At 35.7% G+C, this 15,656-nt stretch overlaps 1 protein-coding gene across 2 annotated transcripts in view; it reads left to right on the forward strand.

Moving 5' to 3' along the window:
• ITGA6 (integrin subunit alpha 6) overlaps positions 1-12,367 on the forward strand; it is a 102,555-nt gene extending 90,188 nt beyond the window's left edge. Inside the window, exons 21-26 of one of the 2 annotated variants that reach the window (XM_069080106.1) lie at positions 553-654; positions 741-851; positions 952-1,050; positions 4,466-4,591; positions 7,630-7,759; positions 10,131-10,268. In XM_069080106.1, the coding sequence (XP_068936207.1) occupies positions 553-654; positions 741-851; positions 952-1,050; positions 4,466-4,591; positions 7,630-7,737 (546 nt within the window). In that variant the 3' untranslated portion in view covers positions 7,738-7,759; positions 10,131-10,268. Of the gene's footprint in view, positions 1-552; positions 655-740; positions 852-951; positions 1,051-4,465; positions 4,592-7,629; positions 7,760-10,130 lie in introns of both variants that reach the window. The other variant, XM_069080105.1, reaches the window with a different exon arrangement.
• The last annotated feature ends 3,289 nt before the right edge of the window (positions 12,368-15,656 follow it).

Here is a 15,656-nt window from a genome sequence, read left to right on the forward strand (position 1 = left end):
TTTTTTTGTGGTTGTTCTGGACCTGTGAGAAGGTAGCATGGTGTGATAGAGAGTTGGCCTTAGTGTCTAGAAGACTCGAGTTCTAATCCTGCCTCTGAAATGTTCTCTGTATGTAACCCATAACATCTCAGTGCCCCTGGGCATCTATCTAAAGGACTCTTAAGTTTCCAAGCAGATGCTAATCTGCATTAATAGAAGAAATTTCCTCCCTGGGAGTTCCCTGCATCGGTGTGGTGACAGGTTGTTTATGTCTTACCTAATTCTTTGGAGAACTTGTTCTTTTTTTTCAGCATGTATTTATGTAAGCTAGGGATGATCTGCCTGATCTGAAAATCATTAAATGTCAAAAAGTAACGATAAAAACTTTTGCTGGTTTTGTACATAAATTGTGGAGAAAGGAATCTGTGTGTGACTAATATAAAAATGTAGATTTGAAGTAATTTTGGGGAGGGATGATAATAAAAAGGTCCAGATTGGATGGGGAAAAAAAGGAAAGGCAGAACCATTTGACCACTTGAGATCTTCCTGGTGACAATTCTCCTTTTCCTTCAGGAATCTCCTCATAACTCAAGAAAGAAACGAGAAATTGCAGAGAAACAGACAGATGATGGCAGAAAATTTTCTTTATTTGCAGAAAGAAAATATCAGACGCTCGTAAGTGTTCTCTAAAAGATTTAGCAGATTATTAGTATTCTTTGGTACACTACATTTCAACTTTTCAAATTTTAATTTCTTTCTAGAACTGTAGCACAAATGTTAACTGTGTGAACATAAAATGTCCTCTACATGGTTTGGACAGCAAGGCTTCTGTTATATTACGGTCAAGGCTATGGAACGGTACATTCTTAGAGGTATGGGTCTCATGATGGGACGCTTGTTTGGAAAGAGATTTGCTTTCATATAAGGATCAATTGTTTCTTTGATGCATGTATTATCTTTTTCCCAAAACAGGAATATTCCAAACTGAACTACTTAGATATTCTTCTTCAGGCTTCCATTAATGTTACTGCTGCTGCAGAGAATATTAAGGTCCCAAATGCAGGCACTCAAGTGAGTAGTTTTGGAATCATTTTGATCTTTTTCTGGACTAGTTGGTGATACTAAAATTGTCAGTATTTTTTGTTTTTACCCTCTTGCCTTTCTACATTCCTCCTTATACATCTACTCATTCCCTTAAAGAGGTATATGCATTTTAATAGACTCTTAGGTTCAGAATGAAACCTAGAAATCATCCAACCTTGCACATATTAAATTATCAGAAATATTTGTAAAATGAATTATAGAATAATTGACTTTTAGAGTTTAGAAGAATTGCAAAGATTATCTATCTAGGTCAGGTAATCTTAACTTTATTTTTAATGGGTCATGTACCCCTTCTCAGAATAAAGCTTTTAAATGCATCAGACTCAGGATTACAAAGGAAATCAATTGTATTGAAATACTGTTGTACTTGGTTCATAGATCTCAAATTAAATAACCCTGATCCAGGCTAATCCTCTCATTTTTTTTAAGATGGCAGATCCATAATCTCATAAATGTGGGCATTACCTCTACTAGTGAATTTTGTAAACCATTTTTTCTTTCTCTTCTTCTGTGATTCTTGTCCATTTTCTTCCAAAGAACCTCCAGACACCTCCAGATCTACCCAAACAACCTAGAGATCTTCTCTGGGTCTTTTAATATTTTATGGATACAGGGATAACACACTACCCATATGTTAACCCTTCCAATCTATACATAACTGGCCTGACTCCTTTTCCAGTTAAACAGGTCTTCAGTGACCTTTTCAAACCAAAATAATCCTGACTTCTAGTCTTCTTTAATGAAAGTTGTCATTGTACTTTTATAGCTTAATTCTAGGTTAATACTCTGTAACTTACTTAGAACCACCATATATCTTTCTTTTGCCCTTTGGGTGACCAGAGGGAGCATCTTGAGGTCATTGATAGGGCTACATAATTTCCTAAATGAAGTATATTCTGTCAGTCCTGTGCCCATGGCCTTGTCTACCTGCTATGTTTGTTTAAGGTGCTTGCACTGATGGACTAACTCAGTAGTCTGCCAAAGCAATTGTATGCTGTAGTCTGGGCAGTAAGCAAATTTATTTTTTGTCTACTTGGTTGTGTGATTACTGGACTGATCTCCTTTGAGAAGTGAAGTATCTCATTGAGGAGGACCTGTAGTATTTGAAGGATTGATGCAATCGGCACAATTTCAAAAATGAATATTAAGAGGACCTCAGTTTCTCTAGGTAATCCCCCTTCCATTTTGAAGACACAAAGGACATTTCCCCCAAACCAGGGCCAGATTTGGCAAGCATACATCTCTCTGTTTTATGTCTTACTTAATATTGACTCTCAGAGAAGCATTGATTGAACTTGTAACTGTGGTTTCATCTGTCAGGAAAGTGTTGCATGATCTTAACATTTGTATGAAAAAACTTTGGAGAAGAATCATAAAAGCTACATTTTGCTCTACAGAGCCTAATACTTTCTCACGATCAATTCACAATAAACACAAAAGTATCATGTCTTCACAGAACAATTGAGTCAAATAGGACTGTGACAATATATTTGCTCTAGAAAATTATACTTGAATGTCTCCAATGATAGGGAGCTTATCACAAGGAATCCAAATTCTTCCTTATATTGAGCCTAAATCAGTCTCTTTGTAACTTCTAACCAGGAATCTACTGGAGTTGACTTGTGTAGGCTTTCAAATGCTGATTGTTAAATTTTCATTGTGCATAATTTATACTTTAGAAATCAGCAAATGCAGGGTGTCTAGATGGTGCAATAAATAGAGCATAGGCCCTGGAATCAGGAGGACCTGAGTTCAAATCCGGCCTCAGACACTTAACACACACACAAAAAACTAGCTATATGACCTTGGGCAAGTCACTTAACCCCAGTTGCCCTGCCTTCTCCTCTCCAAAAAGCAAAAACAAAAAAGAAATCAGCAAATGCTACAAATAAGGGCTTGATTTCTTATTTTGTTGAGTTTTTAGATTTAAGAAGGTCATGAAGAAAGTACTGATAATGCAGAGTACGCTTAAAATGGTATTACGTATTTTCAGAGAGTTGCCTGTTAAAGATTTACTAGCACAACATTGCTTCTGACTGTCAGTCATTCTTCTGCCCTCTATAGCAGAGGTTCCTAACTTGTGTGTCATCTGTCCCTTTGGCAGTCAGATGAAGTCTTTGGACCTCTTCTCAGAATAATATTTTTAAATGTACAAAACAAAATCCATAGGACTATAAAGGAAACCAATTATATTGAAATAACTATCCAAATATGAAAAGTTTCCAAGTTCATAGACTCCCTGACCTCTCTCTTTTAACCAAGGGGACCATGGACTTTGGGTTAAGAACCTGTGCTCTAGAGTAATACAGACCATGTTTACTTTCTCATTCCTACAAATATTTGAAAACTGATGAGATTTCATTTTTCTTGAACCTAAATATCCCTGGTATTATTACTGATCAGTAATTCAGCTCAATAAACATTTATTTAAAACTTGTTATTGTATAGACCATAAGTGGAGCTGGGGTGGGAGGAAATATAAAGTGTAGTTAACCCTCATTGGGATGCCGTCATAAGAGAAGACAAACCCTACCTAATGATGTATGAGAGAAGGTATATCAAAGTGTCAAGGGGAAGATCATTCTGATGGGGGGCATCAGGGAAAGCTTCCTGGATGAGATAACATTTGACTTGGGCTTTAAAGGATGGTCAGGAGTTTTCTAGGCAAAGGAGGTAAGGAGGATATTGCTAGTGTAGCAAGCAGTATCTAATAAGCAAAGAGTCAGGAAGGATGCAGGTCAGTATTATGCCTGACCAGATCTGAGATTTCCTCAGTGCTGGGAGTCCCTGGGGAGGAACGTCTTTGACCAGAGCAGATCACATCTTAAAGTCTTAAATTTCCTGGACCATTGAGAGGTGAAATGGATTTTCCAGAATCATATAGCCAATATGTGGTAGATGAGGGACTTAAATGTGGAGGGGCCTTCCTGATTCCCTCCCCTATGCTGCTTCCACCCAAGGAAAAATATTTATGCATGCCTACATTCCTCCTTACTTCTTTGCCCTCCATCAATCTTGGTAGCATTCACTGTCACCTCTGAAGTGTGAGCATGCTTATTTTCCATATATATTCTTTCTACTTAATTAACAGTTCTTTTTCTTACTGAACTTTTAATTGGAAAAAAAGAAGAGCTTGATCATTGTGAACTTATAGCTCTTTTAAGTCTCCCTATAGTGAAGAAAGCAGGATTGGAGATGTAAGCAAGTGTGGAATAATAGAGGACAAAATTTTCCATTTAAAATTAAATACATTTCATAGATGGCCTTGCCTAACTGCTTTTGGGGACAAAATCTGAGCTAGAGCTGGTCTCTCAAATTTTTGCTCCTTGCATTCCTTCATACAACATACCCTCATCCTCACAGAATTTCTTCTGTCTCACAGGTCCGTGTTACAGTATTTCCTTCAAAGACAGTTGCACAGTATTCTGGAGTGCCTTGGTGGATCATTCTTGTGGCCATCCTTGCTGGCATTTTGATGCTTGCTCTATTAGTATTTTTACTATGGAAGGTGGGTTTTATTTAGCATTTGTAATGTGCATTTGATTTCATGTTTTTAAAACTATTGATTTGTCAAAAGAGTGAGGCCAGCATGTTAATTATCTGGATATTATGGGAAATTTTGATGTGTGAAGTTCAGCTACCTTAATGTACAGTCATAGAACACATAACTAAATACATTTTAGCAATCCTTGACACTGGCATGCTCTTCCTTTGGGAACAAACAGGTCCTTGATTGCTGGCTACTGTAGTCTTGGCAAGTTTTAGCCAAACCTTCTCCACACCTCCCCATCCCCCACCCCATTCCCCACTGCCTCAATGTGAAATGACTATATGAGGTGAGCAAAACTTGGAATTAATTTGAAAAAAAAAAAAAGGACCACCCATACTTTCTATTCTAAACATAATAGAAACCCATATGGAAAGTTTTCATTTCTTTTTAACTCTAAAAACACCTTCCTCTCTCCTCCTTCTGAAACCACTTTACCACATTAAAAAACATTTCCTTCACAGAGCTTGTACTCATCCTCATATGATTTCCTATATATATATATATATGCTACATGAGGGTTTATGTTATGTATGCATATCATGCATCTTATATGAGGTATATATTTATGTGTATACATATTTCCTATGTGTATCTTTTATGAGAATTCTGTCTGTATATATACTATTGTTCCTAGAGGTTACAACATATAGATACTATTTTGCAGCCTGGGTTTTTAGTATTACTGGTAATTCATAATTTTCTCATCTCATATTACAGTTTTGTTGTTGTTTAGTTGTTTTCAGTTATGTTTAATTATTCATGACCCCATTTTGGGGTTTTCTTGGCAAGTATACTAGAGTAGTTTGCCATTTCCTTTTCCAGCTCATTTTATAGATGAGGAAACTGAGGCCAACAAGGTTAAGTGACTTGTCCAGGGTCACATAGCTAGTAAGTCTCTGAAGCCAGATTTGAACTCGGGTCTTTCAGATTTTGGTGCTGTAACCACTATGCTGTCTAGCTATCCCCATTACAATACAGAGTTACAAATAAATTACAAATAGAGTTCAGAGTATAATGGGCTATGCAGAATACTATTTCCCCTTTCTTCTACAACAAATGAGAACTATGCGTCCTCCAGCCCCTGCTACACTTGTTTCTCCCAAAGTGAATTCATTCTTTTAGACTTCTCCCAGAGGATGTGTTTGGAGTTCTTGTTATCCCAAGACCTTTTGATTCACAGTGAATCTTAGAGCCTGACCTCCATTAGCTCAATGTAAACCTTCTACTGCTCAAGCATCAAGTTTATGCAATTGTGTTTTTCATAGTCTGAGATAAGTCTAACCAACCTATACCAAAATAAAATCAAGAAAAATGAAGTCAAGGAAAAAGTGTTTTGGTGTTAGGGAGTGCCTAAGGATGGCCTTCCAGATAGGCTATGCTATCTAAAAATTGGTGTCATGGAAAGGTACTTCAAAGACATGACTTCTAGCCCCAGCACACTCATCAACTAGATGTGTTACTTTGGCTAAATCATATAATCTCTCTTTGCCTCAGTTTTCTTATTTGAAACATGATGGGGTTTGGATAATTTTTAAGATCCCTTCCTGATCTGCCATTCTATAGCTCTGTTTTCTTTTAAGTTTTTGTGCAGAATACATATGTGACTAAGACTCATTATTTTATGGTTACTCCCATTATACCAAGGCCTTGATTTTTCTCCATTTGGATCCCCCAGATGTGTGAATTCTTGGTGTGGGGAACATACCTCCACCAATGCAGAGCAACTCTTATTAACTTACAGTATTAGAGAATTGCCTGAGGCCTCAGAAGGTTAATGACTTGTCCGTGATCATAGAACTAGTATATGTTATAATCAGGACTTTCTGGCTCCAAGGGTGGTGTTCTGTGCACTAAGCTAGTGATGTCAAATTCAAATAGAAAAGGGTTGGATCTGCGTATTGACTACTTAGAAAAACCACAAATTAACATTATTTCTGTTGTGTTTTTACTTATTTTGTTAAGCATTCCCCAATTACATTTTAATCTGGTTTGGGCTTTGGTTTCAAGAGTTTGACACTTCTGCCTTAGATCATAATGCTGTCCTTTGATTAGTGTGGATAATTGAGAGATCAGTAGGTGATTTCACAAACAAGGATACATTTCCCAATATCAACTAGGTATATCTTTTCCTTCATAACATTTGTCAGCATAAGAAGTTGAATTCGCCAAAGGTCACAGATCTATCAGGCCAAGCTATATTTCAAAAGTATAATTTCAAGGCCTTATGAATCGAGTATAAGTAAATAGACCAAGTTCTCTAGTTATATAAAGGAAATTACAGTGGAAAGTGGGATAATACTTTTATACTCATTTAAAATGACCTAACCTAATTCACTTAAGTTTTTACCGTTTGAGGGTTTCATGTTCATCTGGAATTTGTGAAAATGACAGCAATCATTTTTTCACTGTGCTATCTTCAAATTTATATTGTAATTCGCTCCACAAATACCTAGGCCTCAAGTAGCTGGTATTTGTTCTGCAGAATTTATTGTGAAAGGAGGGAAAAAAAACCTTCTAAGAAGCTCTTTTCCTAGGATTTGTGCAAAGTCTTACTTCGGAGAATTCATTTCCTAACTACTGTCTGAACAAACAGCATAGGTCAGCCTTTTGACCTTCTGCAGAAGGGCACAACTCACCTTCTAGATGAAACCAAAGCTACAGCTTGGCATGTTTAAGCCTTCCATTTGGAGAAAATGCATGCCTTGACATTTTTCTTCTGAATAAATGAAATCCATTCCCCTCTGATATGTTAACCCATATTGGTTCCTTAGTTGTCAGAGTCATAAAAGGAAAATCAGCAGGAGAGACAGTATGTCCTGGAGGGATTAGGTTGAATGTTATCCCAAATATTTAGTGTGCTGTCTTACCTACTGGCTTCTGAAATTGGTATATTCGTAGATAGACTGTAAAAGTAATGGATCACGTTCTGAATTTTCTTTTGTTTGGCTGTTGTACATCATCCTGTGAAATTGACTAAGTACCTTGCTTCCTTATAGTGTGGTTTCTTCAAGAGAAATAAGAAAGATCATTATGATGCCACATATCACAAGGCTGAGATCCATGCTCAGCCATCTGATAAAGAGAGGCTTACTTCTGATGCATAGTATTGAGCTACTTCTGTAATTGGTAATTGATCAATGTTTTTTCATTGCTAGCTGTGGGATCTGCTGTGGTTGTGGTGGCTAATGTTAAGGGAAAGAGCTTGCTGCATTCGTTCCATTAACAGATGAGTTTTCATGTATCTCCATGTGCTTGCTTGCTTTTGTTTATTTTCAATATTTGCATTTGAATGCTCACATGCTTTTTAAAAAAAAAAGTGTAGGAAAAACCCTTCAGCTACAAGTATGATTTCTCTTCCTTCCCATCCATTCCAATACAACCTAAAAGTGTAGCAAAACTTTGAAACCTTATATACTCTTAAAAAGTACCCCAAATCTTTATAGTCACTTATATTTTGCTACATATGTATATGTGTACATGTCTGTACACACATACATAAACACTACTGGATAGTGAGCAAAATTGGAGATTTTAAACACATATAAGAAATTGCTAGTGATTTTTTTTTGTTAGTCATGGAATTGCCTATAACTAGAAGTGATGTTGGCTGCTTTATTAACCTGTTGCATGCTAAAAACATGTTATTTCTCTTGATGAAAAGGATTCTTCATCATTTTAATTTTACCTTATTTTTTCATCATTATCATTTTAATCTACTTACATTAAATGGAGGGGGGATTGATAATTTGGAATAATTTTGTTGTTCAGAAATGTTGTGCTGCTTAGATCAAGAGGTGCAGCCTCACTTTGCGAGACAGGTCAAAGCCCATTTCAGCACATTACGACCAAAATTTCTCTAATTAAGATTTCAGACTCTACACACTAGTGGAGTAATAACAGATACAAAGAAATTTCAGTTTAACAAAATAATTTAGATAGTCCACCGCGTTTGTTGTAGTGGACTTTAACCTCTGTATTTTCTTTTTGGAGATTTCACTTAAGTTTGTGGAATTCCTTTTACCTTTCTAATTTGTGGACCCAAGAGAGAAGTTAAGTATTTTTCTTTCTCTTTTTTTTTTTGACATATTAGTAAATGGGGAAAAGATGACATTTTCCCAACTTCCTGTTCCTTTCCATGGCTTAGTTCGGTACCCCACTCAAATTTCAATGGCATAGGACTTCTCTCATGCTGTTGAATGTTTATTAAATTATTACATTGTTTAAATGGGGTAATAGCTGTGTTTTATGGTAGGTAGATACTATTGTGATATGATCTGAGATTATAAATCATGAAAGAAATGTGGTCAGCATAGAAATATCCTTGAGATGAAAGCCCTCATACCATTTTTTTTCCCTATTGCCATATTAATACTTATGCATTTTTTACCATGGTATTTTAATAATACTGTAATACCATTCAACATAAGCATTCTGTTCCTGTAGGTAGTTGCATAATAAACAGTCTAATCTTTCATTCTAAATATTCTCATCATCCATCATCTAGCTGCATTTCTAAATTGGAAGACTCTTCCTTTACTACCACACTGCATTCCAAACAGTTTTTGATTCTTAAATAACCTAGAAAATTTCCATTCAGATTGCATCTCGTCTTTCAACAGAGCAGCATAGATATAGCTAAAGTATTTAATTCACATAGCACTTCCAATGGAAAAGACATCTTGTATTTTCCAAGAAAAACGAGGAGCCATTTCCAATGTGTTGTGCGTCCCACAGCAGTTCAAACAAAAGGTTTAGGCAGTGTATAATTCAGCTTAATGCTAGCACACTGTTACTTCATTATTTGTAAAGAAAAGAGATTAACTGTTAGATAGGTCAACATATCCCATAAAACTGAAATGACATAGCTCCCAGGAGATACGATAGGAGCAATGAAGCTTTAAACAGGAGGCATAGGTAAGATTTTTAAATATGCTAGTTACACCATATACCATATTCAAATACTATCTTGCAAAATGTTTGTGACTTAACATCAATTTATTTTGGCAAGGAAATCTTCTCTCTTTTTTTTCAGGCTTGATTTAGCTCTTAATCTATTTCTAAAATGTCTTTTATGCTGAAACGCCTCCCCTAGTGTGATTTTAAAATGAACCATAATTCAAATATGACATTGTGACTATTTGTAAAATTGTAGAAGCATTTTCCCAGTGACTCCTAAATTGTTAGAACAGAGATAGGTTTCACTGTTGTGAAAAAAAATTTTTTTAATCTAAAGTCAACAGGTGAAAATGGACTTGGCCTCCAGTTGCAAAAGCTCTTCTGCTGTATTCTCACTCTATTACCCTCCCTTTCTCCAGCCTCAGCCATTTTTCTTTTCAGACATATGTGTTCCTTTCTTAAGGAAAATTATTTCTTTTCTCCTAAATGTGGGTATTACTTTAAAAGGAAAAAAAAAGCTTAGCTATTCCTGCCTTAGTACATTTTTTTTTTGCATTTTATAACTGAATATTTTTGTTTCCCTTTTCTGCCTCTTCTCCAGTGTGGATTCTTTAAGCGCTCCAGGTACGATGACAGCGTTCCCCGATACCATGCTGTAAGAATCCGGAAAGAGGAACGACAGATCAAAGATGAGAAATATAATGATGGCCTGGAAAAAAAACAGTGGATCACAAAATGGAATGAAGATGAAAGCTACTCCTAGGGGGGGAAAACAGCACACTCTCCAGACTGTTCTCTTGTTTTCCAACTCAGAAATTTAAATGGATTTTAAAAGTTCCTTCAGTAATTGAGGATTGGTTTCAGACTTACTACAGACAGTATGGACCTACAGTTTTGAACTGTGGATATTGTTACGTATCCCATGGCTTTTATTTTGCACAGCTAAATTTGAGACGGATGGAACTGATTTTTTTTAAACTGCCTTAATTTAAATTTCCAGATTGCCTTTCATTTTGGTATGGCTGACCCATGATGAGAAAGAGTATGCTGAGTTGTACCTCCTGTGAAATCATCCCGATAGTATATTAGAAAGAAAGCCACCATCATCAGTCGTGCCGATATCTACTGGCATATAGTAAGTTTCATAATTCTAGCATTGCCCTTCCAAACATTTCTTCCACTAGAATTGGAGAACTTTAAATCGACAGTGGTTTGAGCTAAAGTACTGTCTTCAAGTAAATGTGCAATAGAAGGTGATGCTGCCATCCTACCATCTTGTTTTTAACCTCAGATTTGTGTGAATACTGCTCACACCAAAATACACAGGTGATCATCTTCTCTTTTGACTAACACACACACACACACACACACACACACACAATAGGCTTGAATACTAGTGTTTTTTCTGTATATATTTTAGCCCTGGTATTTATTTTTCTCATAAATCATTTTGCCTTTCACTAACACATAGGCCAAAGACTATCCAATTTACCTTTCTTTGATTGGTTTAGGTGATCAGAGTTAGTACATAGGTGGTTAGTGGTTTTGACCTAAATCTTTCACTGCAAAAAGAAAATAATAATTCTTTATAAATATACCAGAGATATTTTTTTAATAACTTAAAACTTAACTATATATTGTAGCATCTTCCCCTCTTCTCTCTTCCCATCCTCCTTCTTCCTAAACTCCATCTAGATCTGGGTTTGGTTAAGAGATAGGATTTAACTCTAAGATTATTTTGTCCTTACTGAATAGTCAGGATCCTTTTTTTCTTTTTTTTTTTTTTGTTTGCCCTCCAGCAACTATTTTCAGAATATCACACACATGCTTTATGGAAGTCTTGAAGGAAATGGACTTGTTTGTCCCCATTTCTTGCTCCTCCAGATGCTCTCTATTAATAGCACTTAGGAAAAAGGCTAGGTGCATATGGTGGATCTCAACTGATCCAATTTGAGACTACTGAATGATGCTCTAATGTCAAAACAGTGATTTTATTTTTCAGACATGATAGCATGACTTTTAATTTTTTGGTTACTATTAGAGCCATCAAAAAAGTACATTGATGTTTTTTTCTCCAACCTATGTTCCATGAGTGACTTTGTGATTATTAAAATAAGAACTTTACAATGCTTTCAAATTGCTTGTTGCATTCTGCTGACATAATAAGGCAATTGCTATGTTACATACATTGATAATATCTTGAAAAGGAATGGGTATCATAAAACAGTTTATTTAACTCTCGTGTTCCAAAATGTTAAGTTATATGGGGAGGGAAAGGAGGAAGGTGCTAATTAGTTTGAAACTAGTATAAGAAATTTCCTGAAGTACAAAATACTATTATGTGTTATTTCATCGATTTGGGCAATTTTTTTTCCTTTTCAGAAACTATATGCCCTTAAAATGATTATGCATTTCAAAGGTCTTCATTTATAGAGACATTTACACACATTGTATTTTGTTTACAATTTTAGTGTCAAAAAACTAGGTAGCATCAGTGTTTAAAAATTCAGTTTTTTTCCTGGATAACTCAACATCCCAATGTAAATGTACTGGCTTTATAAGCTGCTAAGAGGCTGCTTATGTTGGCAGTTTGTAGACCTTTGTTATAAAAAAATGAATGTCCTGAAGTTGGTGTAGTTTTCAACAACACAAAAAGCAAGAATGTTGTTGCAGTGTTAAATTTAGAATTGTTAAAAATGTCATCTCAAGTCAAGTCACTGGGTCTGTTTTCATTTGATAAATTTTTATACTAACTAACGTTGTGAAATCATTCCATGATGAGAACGTACCTGTGGATATTTGTATAAATGTGTGAAATAAAATTTTTTTATGAAAGTATTTATTGCTTAGTCATTGTCATAAAGCCAGCTTTAGTATTGTAACATTGCAAACATTTGTGAGAGAAACTTAATTGCCAGACTTTCTCTTCATGAAACCAGTTATTTTTAGGTCTTATATAAGATTTATGAAATAATATGAGTTAATTACTTTTAATGCACAAAATCATCTGAAAATTGTTCAGATACAGTTTTGACTAGTGTTTGATATAAATGAGTAAACAAATGCCCAAAGGAAAGGTGATATAAAATCTCTAATAAGAAAATTTAGATAATTTAAACAACTTTTTAAAAATTGACAATGGTGTATTGATTTTATGTGAGTCTGTGCTAATGAAAGAGGCAATCTTTCTTTTTTTTCCTTGTCTACATTATTTACCATGCTCTTAGTATATTCTAAGTCTGACACTTATTACCTGGGTCCCATTTTCCTCACATGTAATATGAGGATGTTGGACCAGAAAGCCTCAAAGATCTGTCCAAACTCTGAATCTGTTATTCTGTATCCAGATTGATTTTGGACAATGATGAGATAGTGTCTTTGCCAGATTCAAAATGTGAAGTTATTTGAAGTAATCAAGTAAGTGTTTTTTCCTTTGGCTATTGAGATAAATTTTAGAATTGTTTTCTTTCCTAATAGATGAAAAGCCTAAGAGATTATTTGGTTTAGAAGAATATTTGCAGAATGAATGCTGATTCTGGGCCATCTTGTGTAATAGACAAAAGATTGGACTTGGAATCAGAACACCTGGGTTCTTGTTCTAATACTACTTATTATATCACTGTCATTTAACCTGAGTCTCAATTTGTCTTATCTCTAAGATGGAGCAGCTAGGTGGGCAGTGGATAGAGTGCTGGGCCTGGAGTCAGGAAGATCTGAGTTCAAATCCAGCCTCATATACTTCCTAGCTATGTGTTCCCAGGCAAGTCATTTAATCCTGTTTCCCTCATTTTCCTCATCTGTAAAATGAGCTGGAGAAGGAAATTGCAAACCACTCCAGTATCTTTTGTCAAGAACACTCCACATGGGGGTCACAAAGAGTTGGACACAACTTAACAACAACATGGGAATAATAATAATAAAGTAATTTACCTCACTTATTAAGCCACTGGACACATTGAGAGATTTATTGGAAGACAGCCAGAGAAAAGTCATATAGACATAGTTATAAACCATGCATAACTTGGGCATAGTTGCATTGCTGTCTACTACCCAAATCCATGAGATTACTGATGCACCAAAGAATTGAAGTGGTCTATACTAGTGCAACTGAGAAGCCCAAGGTTGTGTTTAGACTTATTGTAGGCCTTTGATACTTTAAAAAACAAATAGCCCCAGCCAAGAATAAACAAGACTATCATTGCAGTGTTTATTTTAGAATTGTTTAAAATGTCAAGTCAGGATTATAAGGATCTAATGAGATAATTTATGTTAAAAAGCACTTTGTAGGCAGTAGGAATTTATACAAATGTAAGGTATTACCATCATCATCTGTATGAACATTGAGAATTAATGACCTCAGTGGGACTGCTCACTCCTGTGATGCCACTGATAAGGTATCATTTGGCACCACTGACTTCCTGCCACAACAGCACTAAAAGGAATACATTTCCACTCCTGCCTAAGCTGTTTACTTACCTTCAAAGTAAAATGTTGTTCTAGGTCTACTCTTTGTAAAACAAGTCTTTAATCATTTTGACTTAATCCCCACTCTAGCAGCTTTATTAAACTTCTCTGGTAAGATTCAATTCAAGTCAAAAACATTTATTAAGCACATGAGCTATATGCAAGACACTGTACTAAACATAAAGACAAAAATGGAAGAGCCCCTCCCCTCAGTGAGTTTATATTCTTCTGGGCAGATACAACCTGCACAAGTTTAATATAAGGTAGGGAATGAAGAAGCGGTGGGTAGAGATCAGAGTATTCAGAGGACTGTGCCAAGTGATTGAGATAAAAGTACAAAACCTCGCCTTCAATAAACTCCTGTTCCATTGTCTATGGCATGTATAGAGATGAGGATAATTTCTGATTAGGAATGAAGGGGGCAAAGAAGAGAAGTCATCAAAGTGTTCTGAGAATATTTGAGGAGGAAGAAATAAGTAAGAGAAATAGGGAGGTTACACTTGACCTGAGCCCTGAATAAACATTGATAAATAGATCAAGAGAAAAAGGTGATCAAGGATTGTGTTCAGATAAAGGGAATGTCTTGTACAAATGTAAAGGCACAGGAAATGGATGGTTTTGTCAAGTCTTAGTGAAAAGTAATAGCTAGTAGACCCATTTGCTAGAATGATAAGAGTATGTGACCTAGGTCATGATAGGTTATCAAATAATCTAACAAAATGAAAATAAGTCACACACCTAGTTGCTGACCTGTCCTCAAGAATCACCTTCATTAATCTTTTTAACTTTGTATTTGTCTAAAAGATTATGTTATGCTTTCTTGGTTGTCTTCAAAAAACAGTCTTGTCACCCACAATAACCTGTGTCATTGCCTGTCAGAATGCTAATGGATTCTAGAGTGTTTAGTAATGTGGGGAAAACATAAAAACTACAAATAAAGGAATGAACAGTTAGGATGGTCTAAGGTAGAGAAAAGACAGTTTAACAAACAGGTTTCTAGGTTATATGCCCTCAAAGGAGAAGGAAAACAGATTGGAAAACAGAAGGCAAACACAACATTCTAGGTTTGAGGACTTCATCTCATACCTAGAGGAAGGCACTGACTGATCAGCCTTGCTGACATTTAGATTAAGATTTTAAAAGGTTTTTCTGACACCAAAATCAAGGGTCCTGCTACTGGTAGTTTCTAGTGGGGAAAATGAGTCCTAGGGGACTTTGGAACTCCCTTTAGTTGTGACCTCAAGAGAGTTTATGTAAATAAACAAATGAATGTTTTCTTTGGTTCCTGATTATGGTCAAATGGAAAATCAATGTTTCTCCTTCTGTCATACCTTAAAATAAATATAGGTTTTTTAGATCTGGAAGTTGTTTGATCCAGCTGTTATAATTTGGGAGTATTACTGAAGTGCTGACAGAGACCATCTCTGTAGTGGCTGTTTCTACTTGTCCCTATCTCTCAGGAAAGTAATAAAAGGATTAACAGCTAAGTTGTCTGTCTAAGGAGAGAGGTAAGTTGTAAATGCACAGATCTTAGCAAGAAAACTGGCCTAGCACAGGGTAAAGGTGGGCCAGGCACCATGATGGGGAAAATGGAGCAGATAAATACTTGATGATTACATTGAAGTGAGCAATGTCAAGTGCCATTTTTGTAACAGTCAGCAAA

This window comes from Petaurus breviceps, unplaced genomic scaffold, assembly GCF_028583685.1.
Source record: "Petaurus breviceps papuanus isolate PSGF00001 unplaced genomic scaffold, PetGlider_PUasm1.0 91133, whole genome shotgun sequence".
Classification (NCBI taxonomy): Eukaryota; Metazoa; Chordata; class Mammalia; order Diprotodontia; family Petauridae; genus Petaurus; species Petaurus breviceps.